Source organism: Lolium rigidum, chromosome 4, assembly GCF_022539505.1.
Source record: "Lolium rigidum isolate FL_2022 chromosome 4, APGP_CSIRO_Lrig_0.1, whole genome shotgun sequence".
NCBI classification, from domain to species: Eukaryota; Viridiplantae; Streptophyta; class Magnoliopsida; order Poales; family Poaceae; genus Lolium; species Lolium rigidum.
Genome location: NC_061511.1, coordinates 210,788,467 through 210,805,530, shown reverse-complemented (window position 1 = coordinate 210,805,530; position 17,064 = coordinate 210,788,467). Strand labels below are relative to the sequence as shown.

Genomic DNA, 17,064 nt, shown 5'->3' with positions numbered 1-17,064 from the left:
GGCTTTCCCCAACGATGACCGACAAGGGCACTTTCCCGATGATCATGCTTACGGCTTGGTGATTTTGGAAGCAGCATAACATCGTCTTCAACAGCTCGCGGTCTTATATTGCTCAAAATCCTCTCGAAAAACGCAATGCTGCTATTAGATCAATGGGGGTGAGGCTCATTAATGACAAACACATACCCGTTGTAGAAACTTTATAGAGTTCAACGAAATATTTAGAATAAATATAAACATCTATAATATAAAATATATACTGTTAGAATCATCATAGAGTATATTTTATAGTATATATATTTTGTATTGCAAATGTTAATATATTTTTTTTCTATATTTTTAGTTGAATTTGACAAAGTTTTAGTAACCAGCAAATTCAAAGTGGCTAACGAAAAACCATCATACAAAATTATAATGTTCTTCATTTGCGGAGACAAAATTAGGTGTTTTCGATGTGAAGTACCCCTTCTAGTCAAAATGTAGTGCGTGTAAGATTTTTCAAAAGTCGGATGATATAAAGTTGACGAAAATATCAACACTAAAATACTACTATTGCATTCATTATGATATACATCTGGTTTTGTAGATATAAATAATATTCTCAATCAATTTGATCAAAAATTATATTATTATTATTTTGAAAAAACTTATACTCCTACTCCGTATATGCAGGAGGGAGTTAGTACGATAGTAGGCTACATCCTACAGGACGGACGTGTGAGTACCGCCGTTCCAAGAATTCGTACGTCCAGGCGCGTATGCACGTCACGGTCTTCATCGAAAAAAAAAAAAACGTCACGGTCTTCACATCACCCCATGGCCGCCGCCGCGGCCGTGGTCGCCAGCGAAAATGCCAGTCTGGGACACCCAGTCCTCGATCATCTCCTGCGCCGCGCGCCCGTTGCCCGCCGGCACGAAGTGGCCCGCCCCGTACACCACGACATGCGCCAGCGCGCCGTGGCTCTGCACGTACCCGGCAAGCTCACCCTCGCCGCCGGTGCGCCACACGGTGCGCTTGGCCTCCTGGAACGCGGCGATGCCGTCCCACTCCACCGCGGCCAGCCACGCCTCCACCGACGCCACCCCGTCCCGCAGGTCCCGGATCCCCTCGTACAGCAGCACGCGCATCGCCGGCGTCCGCAGCAGCTCCTCCACCTCCGGCCTGGCGCTCTTCATCCCGTCCTCCCGCAGCGCCACCGCCACCGCCGCCGAGCACGACTGGAACACCACGTTGTCCACCGTCGCGCCCAGGGCCGCCTTCACCTCGCCCATGTTCAGGAACGCGTCCAGTGCGTCGGCGTCCAGCCACCGGCCCTCGTTCACCACGTCGAACAGCGTGGGCATCCCAATGTCCTCCTGCAGCCGCGACAGCACCCGCGCGCGCGCGTCCGTCGCCTCGCCCCACCGTCCCGCGTCCGCCAGCGCCGCCGTCTCCGCCTGCAGCGCCTCCAGCTCCACTCGCTGCCGCGGGTTGATGAGGCCCATGAAGTAGGCCGTGTCGGCGAACGTGGCCACCTGCGCCACCGGGTCCACCAGCCCGTTGCCGATGGCCACGCCGCGGAGGTTGACGCGCATGTCCAGCGGCAGCGCCCGGTTCGCTGCCAGGATGCGCGAGGCAGCGGCCGGCACGTACTTGCCGCCGTAGCTCTCGCCGGCGAGGAAGAAGGGGCGCGCGCGGAAGGAGGCCGGGTGGAGCGCGAAGAAGGCCTGAATCGCGGCGAGCGTCTGCTCCGCGATGACGGACTGGTTACTCGGGATGGCCTCCGGCGACGGCGCGGAGCTGAAGCCGGTGCCGAGCGGGCTGTCGAAGAAGAGCAGCCCGAAGCGGCGGTTCCACGCGTAGGGGTTGGGCGAGAGGGAGCCGTTGGCGCCGGAGGCGACGACGAGGGAGTAGGGCCCGATCTGGAAGAAGTTGCTGAGCTGGCCGGAGCATCCCGGGCCGCCGTCGAGCCAGAGGATCAGCGGCGTGTCGGCCGGCGCGGCGTCGAGCGGGTCGGCGGCCTCGTAGAATGCGAAGAAGAGGGACGCGTTGGTGGACGCGTCGACGGGGAGGTAGCCGGAGCTGGTCGGGCGAGCTTGCACGGGGAACACTACTTGGGCCGCCGCGTTTGAACCGGAGTGCGAGAGCACGGCGGCGAGCAGGAGAGGCAGAAAGAGCTGGAACGTGGGAGGAAGCGGCCGTGCCATGGTTCGTCGGTTTGGACTTGGCGGCTTGTCTGGATGCCAGTTATATAGTATACATCTTGGACTTGTTGAGCTGGTCACTCTTGTCCGGTATCGGTCATCATCGTCGAAATCATCGATACGACGTCTCTCCGGCGAGTGAAGCTGCGAGTGAAACGTTCGTATCGACGTACGCCGGTTAATGAGTGAGGAGAGTGGAGATTGTCTCGTGCATGCAGTTGCCGTGTAGCTCCACTGCTTTAGATTCGTGCTAGCTAATATCATTAAGATCTTCATGTTTTACAAATTGTACTGTACTACTTCCTCTATTTCTTTCTATAGTGCCTATAGATTTTTGGCATTTATTTCATAATACATTATGTAGCTTAACTTTTTTTTTAATTACCCCCTCCACCGGTCAACTCCCACACGATATGCATGAAAAAGTCCATACAAAATAGGAAACAATTAATTGAGTTTCCTAATGCATGGTCCTACGGATTGCTTAGATTTAGGAAGCAATGTTTTTCTTTCCTTAATTAAACCTGGCTGCACATATATTAAGAGTCAACCAGACAGATTTGTGGGATTTGTTACGGTAAGTTAGGAAGTTATCGATTTCCCTAATTTTAGTCTGATCTCAAGTCATTTAGCCAGATGATTTTGTGTAAAATATACTCTTGCGCTAATTTCCATGCCAAAAATTTATAGGCACTATAAAAATGAACGGAGGGAGTATTATTTTAGAATAGGGAGTACTCAACTTTATCTAAACATAATCAAATCTTAGATTGTATATGCAAAAATCACTTATTTTAATAAAGAAAGTAGGCATATTAATAACATGTAATAAAGTATATTTGTTTCGTGCACGGGACCCAGTCATTTCTGTTAGAAATAGATTAGCTTAGGTCTTAAGCTAACTAGGCAGTTACTTTTTGTCCAACAGCCACGTCCCTCCGAGGGGACACAACCTTGTAAACCACCTTTATTGGCACCTGTTCGCTGGGTATATATACCCATCAATCATCAATGAAATTAACAGTTCATCTCTCATTACTTTTACTCTAAACACGTTATCACGCACTTTGTATCTACCGAGAGCATAAGGCCAAGTGAATAACAGAGAGAGAGGAAGGAGCAGGACATTCGTTCGCCGGCGCGTGTGGCCCGGCGGCTCCCGCGGGAGGTCATCAGCCCAACGCGGCCACAACACTCCGGCGTGACTCCTCTGCAGCGCAGAAAACCAGTGGAGGCGGCAAAAACGCGCCCCGGCGCTTTGGGCGATGAGCACCGAGGGCAGCCGTTCCACGAACGGTGGTGGCGATGACGGACCATAGCCGGCACGCAGCAGCGCCCTCCGATGTGCGGCGCGCTTGCCCCGATGACGCGGCCGTCGGAGACGACGACACACAGCGGCGCCCGCGACCTTCCAGCGCTGCGCAACTGCCTAAGTCACTCAGTGGAACGGCGGCTCACCGCCAACGCCCGCGGTGTAGACAACGGCTTTCACGGTGATGCGGCACTACTGGTACACGGCGACGCCCTCCGGCAACGCGCGACAGACGCGCTCGTCCTCAAGGCGACGCCACAAATCAACGCGACTGAGTCCGCCCTTCGCACTCCTTCAATCGACCCCATGACGAGTATTCCTGCGGTGGCAACGGCGAGCGGCCCGGTCGCCACCGCACGGTGAAGCTCTGCACAAGCCGAACGAATCGATTGATTCGTATGCACAGACACAGGAAAATGGCAAACCTTATCTATTTGATGTATTTGCAATTTATCCCCATCCTTGCTACATTTTATAAATGCGTCATCAGACTCAGTATACTTAGCAGTCTAGTCCTCAGACTTGACTTTCTAAGCGTTTTAACCTTTGTTATTACTATCTGCATTTTATGCGCGTTTTTCTCTAAGGAAAACATTCATGATAAATTGAATTTGAAATAATAATTATGCATCATTTTACATCATGTGAAATTACCATATGAGACCCTCTGGTCTTTACATAATGCACGAGTATGTATAATTTACTTGCATCACATACCATAGTCCTCTTGAACATGCGTCATGTTATATAATTACCTTTAGCATTCTCTATAACATTAAATTTTGGTGCACGGTTGATTTGCAATTGAAATTTTATTTTCTTGCAAATTCTCATTTTAAAACCGGATAAAATTGTCAATAAAATGTGTGACTATCTTAAATTTTGTTTTTGAATCACAAGGTAATGGCATGGAATGCAGAAATTGCGATTTTCCATTGCCGAGAGATGTACTCCATAAATATGGAGAATATCTAAAATGTGTTAACTTGCATTTTGAAATCTACACACATATGGCATAAAAACATCAGCTTAATATTCAAATTGTTGCTCTAGAGCATATTTGCTCTTTACCAAAATAAATTTTACTATCATAGTAAAAAAGCAATTAATGCATGATAATTCCATGCTTCTATTAAATTGGTTAGATGTGCAATTTATAATCATTGATTGTTGTAATGCCTATCAAGACAATCCATGATAAAACATAAATTTCTCATAAACTACTAAACGTTTTACATCATGTGGTGATAATCATATTCACCACAAATAACCAATGCCAAAAAGTATATACATATGTGTTTTGGTGCTAAAATGTAACATCACCCATCACTTTGGGAATGAAGTAAAAAAATCATTGATAGAAGTAGTATTTGATTTATCAACATTAAAAGTCTACCTAAGGTCATTAAGAAATCACCTTGACCATTAATATATGCTCATTCAGAGCATTTTTCATCAATTTCAATTTACTATCACAGTAAATGAGTTGCATGTTCATCTCTTGGACATGGCTAGCATTTCCATTAGTGGAGAATTTGGGTAAATATTGATTTCTCCGTAAATCTCCATCAAGGAGATATATGATGCATAAATACAATGTTAATAGTTTCTCAAACACTTTTGAGTACTTCTAGTACATTGTAGTTTTTTTTTTCTGGTGTATACAAAATCAACTCCAAGTTTATATTTTGTGATTAGGCAGTTTCTAATGTATGCCTGATTCAAAAACCTCAATGCACTTTACATCCTACTTTGATGGTAATGTAAGAACATCATCGTCTTTATTTCAGGCTATATGTTGTCTTCTTATAAAGATTTATTAGATACACCCTACAGGTGATATATAGCACTACCTGAAATTGAACTATTACTCATAATACTAAGAATCTAAATGGTCTTGAAAAGAACCACGAGAAATCAATGTAAAGTGGAGGTAAAATGACAAGCAGAAACATAATGAACCTACTAAAAGGGATAAGATAACTCTCAAATTTTATCAGAGATGTTATTGTATGAATCATTATACATATAAAATCCCAATTCCCAAGACTTTTGGTTGGGTTATACCACAAGTTGATCCTCTACGAGTTAAACGAGATAATTTTTGAAGCTCACTTCAAGAAACACTGGAATATATTCTGGCTATGGATTGTACTTATAATCTTCATCATTAACAAAACATAAGTCTAGTCCAGTTAGAGCTACACTCTTTTGCAATAATATTTTTATTGTGAAATGAAATTCCCAAGACATTTTGGAAACCTTGTTCAGTCTCATAACTATCCCAATATGTCATTTAGTCAATAATCATACTACTAAATGTGGTATGTTTTCCATTAATATCATGTTTCTCATACATGACATTTCAATGTATGAACTGAATTCATAATAAACTTTGTTGCGTACAAACTAATTTTTTGGATCTTGATGAATTTAAGATTTGTCATAATGGCCTTGGTCACCCATTATAGGGATAATGCGAAAAAATAGTGAAATTTTGTTGGTCACAATTTACAAGTTGCAAAATTCTCAAATCATCAGATTTTATGAGCACCTAATGTGCCATGAGAATTCTTTTTCTATGTCTCTCACACTCCACTCAAATTTCCTGAACTTATTCAAGAACATACTTGTGGACTATTCAATAACTATCTGGGTGATATAAGTATTTCATGGTATTCATAGATACATCTAGTTGATGGTCTTACATGGGTCTTTAATCTCCACAAATCCATGATTTTACTAAATTAATTGCTCAAATTATCAAATTAAGAGCAAAATATTGTATATATTGGTTAAACCAATACTAATATTGTTTTCATGAGCATTCATGATTTTACTAAGTACCTGCGTGTACATACCCAGAATAGTGCAACTAAATTCTTTGTCAAAAGAATCAAACTAATTAAATGACCACTGCAACAAAATTTTGATATACCAACATATTGTTGGAGACATGCGGTCTTACACACCGTAGATCTAATCTAGATCACTATAGTTGCTTATCATACTGCTTCCCCTTGCAGTAAGTACGTGGAAATCAAACAAGTATTTCCCATCTGCGATAATTCGGTTATATACCGGTATCACCACCCCAGTGTACATCATGGGCCCTCACATCAATTTGGGATCTATGTGATAAATAACTAAGGTATAATTGCTTATCCGTCAAATACCTCAAGACCCTAACAAGGGAGTTATTAATAGCCCGTACGCTGATTGCATTTGCAATAACGATATTTTTCGGCATTAGGGGGAGATTAGTACCACAAAGAATGCCGATAAATAAATAATAAATGTCATAGACTTTCAGTTCTTATATTCACGTACTTGAAAATCTAAACGATAAGTTCAGTCATAAATTTGCAACACATTGCAAATCTGCCACATACATTTACTCGTGATAAATATGTCACAGAATCATATTATGCATGCAACCAATGTGCCAAAAGAGTGAAGGTACCTAATGTAACCACTTTCCTCTGAAATGAGAGCAAAAGGGGGAGAAATTTGGTCACATGAGATATAAATTCTCACATGCTTCCGCGGAAAAGAGGAAATTATATCCTCAACAAGTAAATGTAGTTCAACATCAAGTTGAATAACACATAGTGGATGCTCATCATCCAAACCCAGCACAAATGTGCACATAATTTTAAGTGTTGGGACATCGAAACACCTTGACTCCATTGTTATGGGAAATCATGAGGAGTTAAAATATTTTAATCTCATTTCCACAAATCTTATCGATTCAACAGAATCATACAACAAAGACTACATTTGTCGACAAATAAAATATTCTTAAAATTGCCAAAACCTTTAGGGCCCTGAACCAAAGTCCATGGCAGAGTGCCTAATGCACTCATATATTGGTTCAACTAGAAGGATGCAATTGAATAAGAATAGCACTCACTCAATAAGGGAGGTATTTACCATCGTAATACCTATTCCTCATAAGCACCTTCCCTCTAGAAGGCAAATGACTTTTTATTAACAACAAAAAAAAATGAGATGGTGATAAAGTGAGGCTTGTAGCGCAAGGGTTCACGCAGAGACCCGACATCAATTATATATGATGTAACATACCCTATTGGTATAAGTGGAATTATGTTTCGATACTAATATTATTGGCAATTATAAATAAACTATCCATGTAGCTGATGGATGTAGTGATTACATAATCATATGGGTCACTCAATTTGGATATCTATATTAAAGTCCTTAAGACTTATAAATCCAAATCCAAAATTAAATCGCAACATATGTGTAATAATACAAAAGTCACTCTATGACTTAAAATAGTCAAACACAAATTGTGTGGTACAATTGACTATAAGAGGTCCTTCTTATAAAGGATTACTCGTACAGTGATGATTGCTTATATGTTGTCATAAACAAAATCCCTAATTGGATTCTACATGACCTTTGTATATATGAATGCTTTTATCATCAAAGTTTATAATATACATGAAAGGTCCTTGCAATCATATCAAGACGGAGATTTGGATTGAACCAAGTATTAACCAAGTTTATAACTTGATTATATTCCTTCGAAATACATATCTATCAGTCTTTACATGTCCATAAATTTTTGGAGAAATTAAATATGGATAAATCAAATCAAAGATACATATGGTCACACTATCCCTGACAGGGATACAAATTCATTCATACATTATATTGTAGTAGTGATGAAGTGATATTGGACCTCTTGTTCCATATCTCAATACAAACTACATCACGAATGTGAATGCTTTGTTGTCAACTTCTTTAAAGTGATAACCCCAACTAAAAGGTTGGTGTAAGTAATATCCTCCGATATATTTAAGGCTCAAATGATCTTGATTAATTCCCTTAGGAATATCAAGATTTGACCATCGTGTAATCTACATTGGCTATAATTATCGATCCCGAAAATGCCATATCATAGACTGAATTCAATGAAAGAGCCTTCTAACTAATAGAACAAAATAGGCTCGACTGACCACATTCAAGATCATGTGGTTAAGATTCAACAGAATCACCCACCATTATCTATCAGATGATACCACTTGTATTGCTCAAATGCATAAGGGTTAAATTAATATTTTTCAAACTAGGAAGATAAACACTTTGCAAACATATCATGTGAAAATCTAATAGATTGTTTTACAGATTCCCATACTCATGAATTTAAGTTCATGGATTGGTGTGAGACAACTTTTAGATTTGCAAAGTTCAGGGGGAGTAAAACTCCCAAATTATAACCCGGTGATGATCATTAGATCATATATATTGTACTCTTTTTTTCCCTTAATGAGTTTTCCTAATGGTTTATCATAAAAGGTTTTTAATGAGACAATATAAATACAAGTGTCTAGATATGCCACATTGCTTTCTCCTTGTTTTTTCCCACTGGGTTTTAAAGGAGTTTTCAGTGGCACATCATATTGCACTCTTTGCAATATTTATATGTCGTACCTCCTATTTTCCCCACTGGGGTTTTTAAAGGAAGTACATAAGGCATATTTATTGATCTCTAAACTCACTAATGAGATTTTTCCTTATCAAGGTTTTGCTCATATGAGTTCTCAAGAGACAATAATCTTTATATGTTGTATTATTTTCTCCTTATTTTTCCAACAGGGTTTAAAGGAGTTTTAACAACATATCACATACGACTCTCCTCATATTTTTTCCCAATGGGTTTTTTTTTTGGGGAGAGATTCTAAAGATGGTAGAGTTTACAAAGAACAACAATGTTTACAAGGGCATCCTCATGGATACGCAAGAAGACTTCAAGACTATACAAGAAGATCTTGAAGATTATACAACGGATTTTCAAGAAACGCCGTTGTCCAAGGGGGAGTGTTAGAAATAGATTAGCTTAGGTCTTAAGCTAACTAGGCAGTTACTTTTTGTCCAACAGCCACGTCCCTCCGAGGGGACACAACCTTGTAAACCGCCTTTGTTGGCACCTATTCGCTGGGTATATATACCCCTCAATCATCAATGAAATTAACAGTTCATCTCTCATTACTTTTACTCTAAACAATTTCTCAATCAGAGACGGTAACTAGTCATATTCGGACGTACGTAGGCCGGCCGGAAAACAACAGCTCCAAGCCTAAGTCACCAAGACCAGATTGAACTCGTTTAACCACTGCTACCACGTACTCCAAACGAAAGGACTACTAGGGTACCAAAAAGTCCAAGACGAGATTGCACATATAATCACGTAAGCACTAAGCAGCCGATATGACGTACGCCAGCGGCAGTAACGAGTGTTAGTAACCACTGCCACATGTTACGGTTCGGCCGATCTGAAAACGTGCCTAACCTCATGTGTGTGCACGTGATCATCGTATCTCCACGTGCCACAGCTTCTAGAGTTCTAGTACCATCACGTGCGACTCAAACTACAACTACGTGCAGCTCACTAAACATTGCACGCGCGATGATGAGCTATATCTAACGGCGACAAAGTTAACTAACTCTAACATATATGCAAACTGTGTGTAGTACGAGTACATGTTACTCCCTTTGTTCCAAATTAACTGATGCATGGATCGATCGTATGTTGTTCAATGAACCATCGCTTTAAGCAATCTGTTTATAAGAGCCAGGTGCTTGCCTGAGATCACCTAGTATATATTTTTGCCCAATTTCTTCTTTGTTTGTTCCCACCACGCGGAACGACCCAAATGAATCAAAACGACATAATGTGTGCCTTCGGTGACGCACAGATCAAATCGTATGACAATCAATAGCTCTCTAGATGTTTGTTCGTTGCTCTTTCAGTTTTCTACACCTTGTAGTTTTTCTTTCTCTAAAATCAATGAAAAGTAGATGTGATATGCCTTTTCCGTCAAAACAAGCATAGCCCCCATGGCATGTGGTTGCCCAGCACCGGACGCGTATGCTTGTGCGATTGGGTCTCATTTATATAAGCAAAATGTGGTTTCATTTGCTAAGAAAACAGAAGAAGAAAAAACTATTGGGAGGGCCTATCAGATGGCCCTAATGGCCAGCACATTGTGCCGGCACCACAGACCCTAATAGCTTATTGGAGGCGCTGCTGGCAATATCATATTGGGTGTGACACTGAAGATGCTCTAAGACGAGGTCAGCCTCTAGGTAACTTTACAGCATGTGGGTTCACCTGATACAAATTAATTAACCAGTACACTCAAAATACACCCCGGGGCATCTGAACATATGGGGTAACTAGCAAGGTTGTAAATAAGTATGAATAATGATATGATGATCAATGGACCATCTCTTTAATTAGTTGTTCAAGATAGTACAAATTTATCTTCGCTTTGGCTTGCTTCCAAACAGCCGCTAACCAACCAGCTGAATTGCAACTAAATAACTCATGTCACAAGGCCCTGTTGTGTGCAGAGACCAACACAATCCCTGCCTATATGTAAAGCACAAAAAAGCTAGAGAAGAGATGGGAGAGGATCAGAAGCTGCCTCAGATCACCTATCTTCGCATTGCCCTCTTCTAGACGACCATCATCCCTCAGTTATTTCAGGCCAATTAGTTTCCCCATCTGTTGCCACGACTCCAATTACTAGGGGCAGCAGCTTCCCAGCGAGGAGTCGGTTTCAGAGCTCCGAAGACATGCTGACATGTCATTTTGGGCAACACTAGTACATTTTCGACACCCCAAATGGCACTGTGGCGCTGACCTTCCTGTGAGCACCCCCGGTGCCGGCTGATGCCGCAGCGGCGGCCACGATGCCATTGAGAGATCTTGTGTAAATGTCAGTGGTTTCCGCCGCTAGTCTGTCCAGCGGGCTGTTCTTCGACGGTGCTGGAAGATGTTGGTAGGAGGATGCTCTCATGCCTGGAGCGGCGGCATTAACCACCGTGCCTTTGGTGGTGTATGCACAAGCATAGCCCCCAATGGCATGTGGTTGCCCAGCACTGGGCGGTTGATGATGATACCCATATGCTTGTGGGATCTGTGGCTGGGGAGAGTACCCTGAGTAAGGATATTTGCCGCTTCCACTTTCGTAAGGTAATGCTGAAATATAGGAAATAATCTTACAAATGAGAATTTACAGTCCGAACAATATCAATGAAACATGTATAGTAAATTAATGCAAAACTCACCTGCTTGTGCCGTGTGTGCAGCCTGAGCAGCACTGGGAACATTTCCAGGGTACCTTCCTGTCTCATTGGAGATTGGTCTGCCCCTCGATGGGGCCACGGGAGGTTGTGCCTTGGCAGGTATTGGAGTTGAGTGGACAATAGTGGACCTGCAGAAATGAAGATGTAGATTAGCAATAACACAAGCTTTCCTTCATAAGCATACAATGATGAAAGGCCAGAAGCACATGCAAGTACCGAGTCCCAACAAAGTAAACAAACTAGTATCAAGTGGGTCTCATGTATCAAGTATCAACGCTCTGAACACATACTAATCAACTATCACTTAGACTTCTGAACAGACCAACAAAGTATTACACAGGACCTAACAATTTGAGAACCCTGAGGTCACAGATCCCAGTCACTTAGCTCTGAAGTTTATACTATTAGACAGTTCACCATCCAACAATATTACCAACAAAATGAACAGAAGATGAGGGGTGCACTTCAAAGTGCACCATTAAGAGTTTTGTACCCGTGCGGTTAATATAGAAGGACAAAATGAACAGAAGACCAGAATATCATGCGATATTACCTAGGAAGGGATGCATGTTTTCTCTCTCCTGGAACAGGGCCACTACCATCACTTTCTTCAAGATGAGAAAACTGCTTCTTGAATTGGTCAACAGCACTGAAAAACATAACCACGAAGCATGGCGGTCAGTAAGAGTTTGATAGTTTGACACAATGAACAGAAATGACGGAATGCAGCCGTAGAAAAAAGAAAACCTTGGGTATAGAAAGGTTGTCCTCTCTGTGCCGTCTCTGTAGTCCTTCAGCAATTGTGGGTGATATTCTAATATCTCCTGGAATATTAGCTCCCTTATATCATCCTTCGACATTCTTCTGTGCTCAAAGTCAAACTCCAGTTTTTTGATTGGCTGACAGGATGGTTCTCTATCAGGCTTGGAAAGGCCTCTAAAGTATGGATGAGTCAATGCCTGACAAAACATAAGTATTGAAGGAAACATTAGTGCATCACAATTATAACCAACTAGTGTTGCAAGCAGCGTTAGAGGCATGATGCGACAGAGAGAAAAAGCGAGATATCAGAATGATTAAATAGCACCAAAAGACTACCTCTTCTGCAGTTAGACGGTCCTTTGGATCAAACGCTAATAGCTTTTCCAAGAGTTTTAGTCCCAAAGGATCCGCATTGGGAAATTTCTGACAAAATGGAACTGGGTCTTTCTTTCTCATACTGCTCAAGTACCTTCTTGCTTTTTCATTCCGGACCTGGAAAGGAACAAAACTAATAAATTCAGATTGTGTAGTCACTGAAAACATTCAGCAGATAAACTAAAATATATGCCCTCCCCTGAGTTCAGTGCCATACCCGAGAAATTGTGTCCACGGAAGGTGTTCCTAGAAGATCAGTCATTAAGTCTAACTGATGGACAACATTTTTACCAGGAAACAAAGGCTTCCCTGTCAGCACCTCCGCAAAAATGCACCCAATGCTCCAAATGTCAATGGCAGGTGTATACTGCATTTCAGAGGGAACAAGAACCCAAAACAAATAAGAAAATGCATAGAAGTAAAATCCTGGTAACAAATAAAGATGCTTTTATTGTTCTTAGAAGTAAGACCAGTTCATTTGACTGTTGTCGAAGTTACTATTCAACAGGATAGTGATCCAGTAATCGTGTAGAACGTGGCAAGAATTATGTTCAGATCAAATTCAGGAATGAAAACAGGCCAGGTAGTATAAAATGACAAAAAAAAAGACTGAACAGATCTAATATCTCCGACAAATGGAGAAACCATGGAAATTTATGAAGTTGAGCATTTCTGTATGGAACCACTATAACGGAACAGGTACGTAGTGCATTTGAATTTTCACAAGAGAACTTATGTCGCATATACTATGTTCATATGATAAAAATTTGATAACCCATGGTACTGAGCCATCAACCATAATCCACATTACTCCCTCCGTCCACAAATAAGTGGACATCTAGCCTTAAACTCTGTCCATGAAAGAGTGTACTTCTATGTTTCCAATGCACTTTAAATTAGCAAAAATTATTTCTCTCTCATTGCACGGAAATCAAACCCAATAATATCTAGCACATGTTATCTTAATTTTATATATGCACTTAGCCTATTGGAGGTGAAATAATTAAAGAGGAGAGAGATGTTGGTTGCATCTTTCCAATGCAATTTTTCTCTTCTTTTACTAATTTGCCTTGAAAATCCCGCACATCCACTTATTTGTGGACGGAGGGAGTATGTCACAACTGACAACTGAATCAAGTTCATGATAGGACAATTATAAACATGTTGTCCTGTTACAGTCTAGCATGTCAATAGAATAAGCACCTTATTCTGTTTCTTTGTTTTTTAACAAGCATGCATTCTAAAGCTCACCTTCGTGAAGAAGGATCCACAGAGCTCTGGAGCTCTATACCATCTTGTTGCGACGTAATCCTGCATGGGGATAGGTATGACATCCGTGAAGTCTGATTCTTAATCCAATCTCTTACAGAAAACATAATAAGAGTTTCTACCAACATACCGTCCAGAAGACTGTTGTTGGGGTATCATTGAATGCAACTCGTGCCAGACCAAAATCACATATCTTCAGTTTGCAGTTAGAATTTGCTAAAATGTTCTTCGGCTTCAGGTCACGATGGTAAACACTAGCTGCAGTCATATAAACTCAGTATTAGTGAAAATCAAGTAACAATTTTTTTACGGTGTGTCATTGAAGGAAAAGCATTGGGCTATAATTTTTTGCCGTGTCAATTCAATACATATGGCAAGCAAGTGAACAAGTTTTCCAACGAGCAATCAAATTGCTGTGTCTTTACAAGAGTGGCTACCATATAGAAAGACCAATATATTTCATTTTCAAGAGGAGAACAAAGGTTGCATCAATAATTGTGCAAAACTTATCTTGACTGCTAGGGTATAATCATAATTTACATCCATTATGGTTGTGGATGGTCTATGGCTCAAAAGGAAAGCACTTTCAGAAAATTCAGAGAATGCAGGCTAACATATGTAAGGGGGTATTATTTTGGAAGTGTTGAAAGGGATGATAGATATTTAAGGTTAATATTATTCTCTTGGTTGACTAAACTTGACAGAAGCCACACTTTGGTAATTAAAGTATCAACTGAGCAGCTGTTGACTAAACCGCATTGTAGATTATCTAGCTCTGCTCACTGAGGAACCATAACTGACCTATCACCAAACTTATTTCTATTGAAGAACAAGCCCCAGGGGCGAGCGTGTGTTTGAAAGAAAAGTGAAAGAAAACGACATGAAAAGGGGATCTGACCCACCACACGTAAGTGTAGACTACAACACAACACCACCTTCATGGTGAAACATCGTTCTCCAAAGTAACAATAGACTTGAAGGTAACGATTCCGTACCAGTATGGATGTATTTGAGGGCTCGGAGCAGTTGGTAGAGAAAGAACTGGTAATGCTCCTTCGTCAAGTCATCGTTGGCCTTGATAACTTGGTGGAGATCAGACTCCATAAGCTCAAACACCACATAGATATCTTTGAAGTCCTTCCTCGACGGAGGCAACATAATGTGCTTGATCTCGACGACGTCGGGGTGCCTCAGGAGCCTGAGGAGCTTGATCTCGCGGAGGATGCGCGCGGCATCGGAGACGTGGTCGAAGATGTTGTGTATCTTCTTGATCGCCACCTTCTGCCTCGTCTGCAGATCGAGGGCGGAGCACACGACCCCGTAGCTCCCCTTGCCGATGACCTCCTGGATCCTGTACCGGTTCGCGTCGCCGTACTCCGTGAAGAAGTCCACATCCGCGGCACTCTGAAAAACAACGAACGAATTGAGCGGACTGAATCAGCAAACTGTCAAAAAAACAACTATGGAACAGATAGCCACAACAGAGGATGTTAAACAGTTAGTCTGGCAAACTGGAATGGCACATGATTTGTGGGGTTAGAGGGATAATCATTGCAGACCGACAGAGATTTGGAATGGCCACACCGCACTGCAGCTGAACCAACCATAAAGAAGCCAAAGCACCGTGGCCGCTATAATCAACAGTCCCTTCAAGTTGCTTCCTATGAACTTCCGGTTGCTGGTGGGCACATGAGACGGCACCAACAAGAAATGCAACTTCTTAATTTTTTGCGCACCGACGGGGGGAACAGGCTGGAGCTTGTGGTTTTGTTTGATTCTCTCCTGCACGGAACAGAGGGCATCTGGATTCTGGAAGCGGCAACCGAGAGCGCGGTCAACTTCCGCATGTGAGGCATGAGCTGTTGGTTACTGACCACGCACGCGGCATTGGAACCGACCGACTGCATTTGACATTTTCTTTCTTCCTCTCGCAGACATGCCAGATCGAGCGTTTCGGCCACGGGACAGGAAGGATGCCGAAACTGAAACATCAATACAAGGTTGAACTAGCAGTAGTTTGAAAAATCGTTCTGGAAAGTTTGAAGAACAGCAGCGACGATTCAAAAAAGGACCGACTCGCTTGCATCCAAGAACTGAAATCAACAGCAAGCATCGGCATTTGTCCTTTTTGTATCGCACGGCCAGATCAAAAGTTTGGGCTACGCTAGCAAGGATGCAGACATCGAAATCTTGATAAAGGAGTATTAAAAAGAAATTAAATTTTCAAAACAGCGATTCAAAAACACCGACGCGTTTGTATAATATAATATAACTCGAATCGACGGAAGATATCGGCTTGGGAAGACAAGCGGGGGTCCTAGAACGAGTGGAAGGAGCGGGGACGGCGACCCACCTTGCTCATCTGCCCCTGCTGCTGCATTCCGGCCTCCCGGACCGGACGGACGGATCCGTCGATCCCCGCAACCCAACCCCGCTCCTCAAACGGGCGCGCACCCTCCGAGGCGCCTTCCGATCACGCCAAACCCTGCGCACGCGCGGCGCTAGCAGCTCGGCCGGCGCCGCCCTCAAATCCACGCGCCGCGGCGAGGCGAAGCCGCTGGCAGATCGGGGCCTCTGTCTCTCCTCCGCCCCGATCTCGCGGCCGCCGGCGAAGGGAGAGGAGGAACGGGCCGGAGCGGGGGAGGCCGGAGGTAGATTGCAGCGCGATTCTTGGCCGTGGCCTTTCCTTTTGCTCGCTGCCGACTTGCCGTTAATCTACAAGATTGCTTCTTTCCTCCTGTGCTTCTCCTTCTTCTTCTTATTGTGAATGTGCGTGCGTGCGTTACTGTGGGCCACATGGCGTGGGAAGCTGCATCCCAGCCGTCCGATCCGCATCTCCGCGTCGGCAACCACCGCCCGCCTACTATCCACCTCGTATAGTGCTCCATTATTGTTTTTCTTTGTGAGGGAGAAATCGGTATTTTCTTGTTGCAACTTACGATGGCGAACGTGACGTACGCGCACCACCTCCACATGCGCCTCACATGATCGCGGTTTCCCAGTCACACGCTACAAGTGACCGTGTTCGAAGATAGTAAATT

At 42.9% G+C, this 17,064-nt stretch overlaps 2 protein-coding genes across 2 annotated transcripts; both read right to left on the bottom strand.

Annotated features, from left to right (window-relative positions):
- Window positions 1-804: 804 nt before the first annotated feature.
- Window positions 805-2,187, bottom strand: LOC124648163 (serine carboxypeptidase-like 50). Its single transcript, XM_047187964.1, has one exon. It carries the CDS (start codon window positions 2,185-2,187, stop codon window positions 805-807), a length of 1,383 nt encoding a protein of 460 aa, XP_047043920.1.
- Window positions 2,188-10,714: 8,527 nt separating this feature from the next.
- LOC124706975 (mitogen-activated protein kinase 9-like) lies at window positions 10,715-16,496 on the bottom strand. The gene is made up of 10 exons (XM_047238641.1): window positions 16,377-16,496; window positions 15,019-15,427; window positions 14,154-14,281; window positions 14,006-14,065; window positions 12,972-13,121; window positions 12,716-12,871; window positions 12,365-12,576; window positions 12,171-12,266; window positions 11,600-11,745; window positions 10,715-11,510 (listed from the first exon to the last, which is right to left on the bottom strand). The coding sequence occupies exons 1-10, from the start codon at window positions 16,401-16,403 to the stop codon at window positions 11,131-11,133; spliced, it is 1,764 nt and encodes a 587-aa protein (XP_047094597.1). The 5' UTR covers window positions 16,404-16,496; the 3' UTR covers window positions 10,715-11,130.
- Window positions 16,497-17,064: the final 568 nt, after the last annotated feature.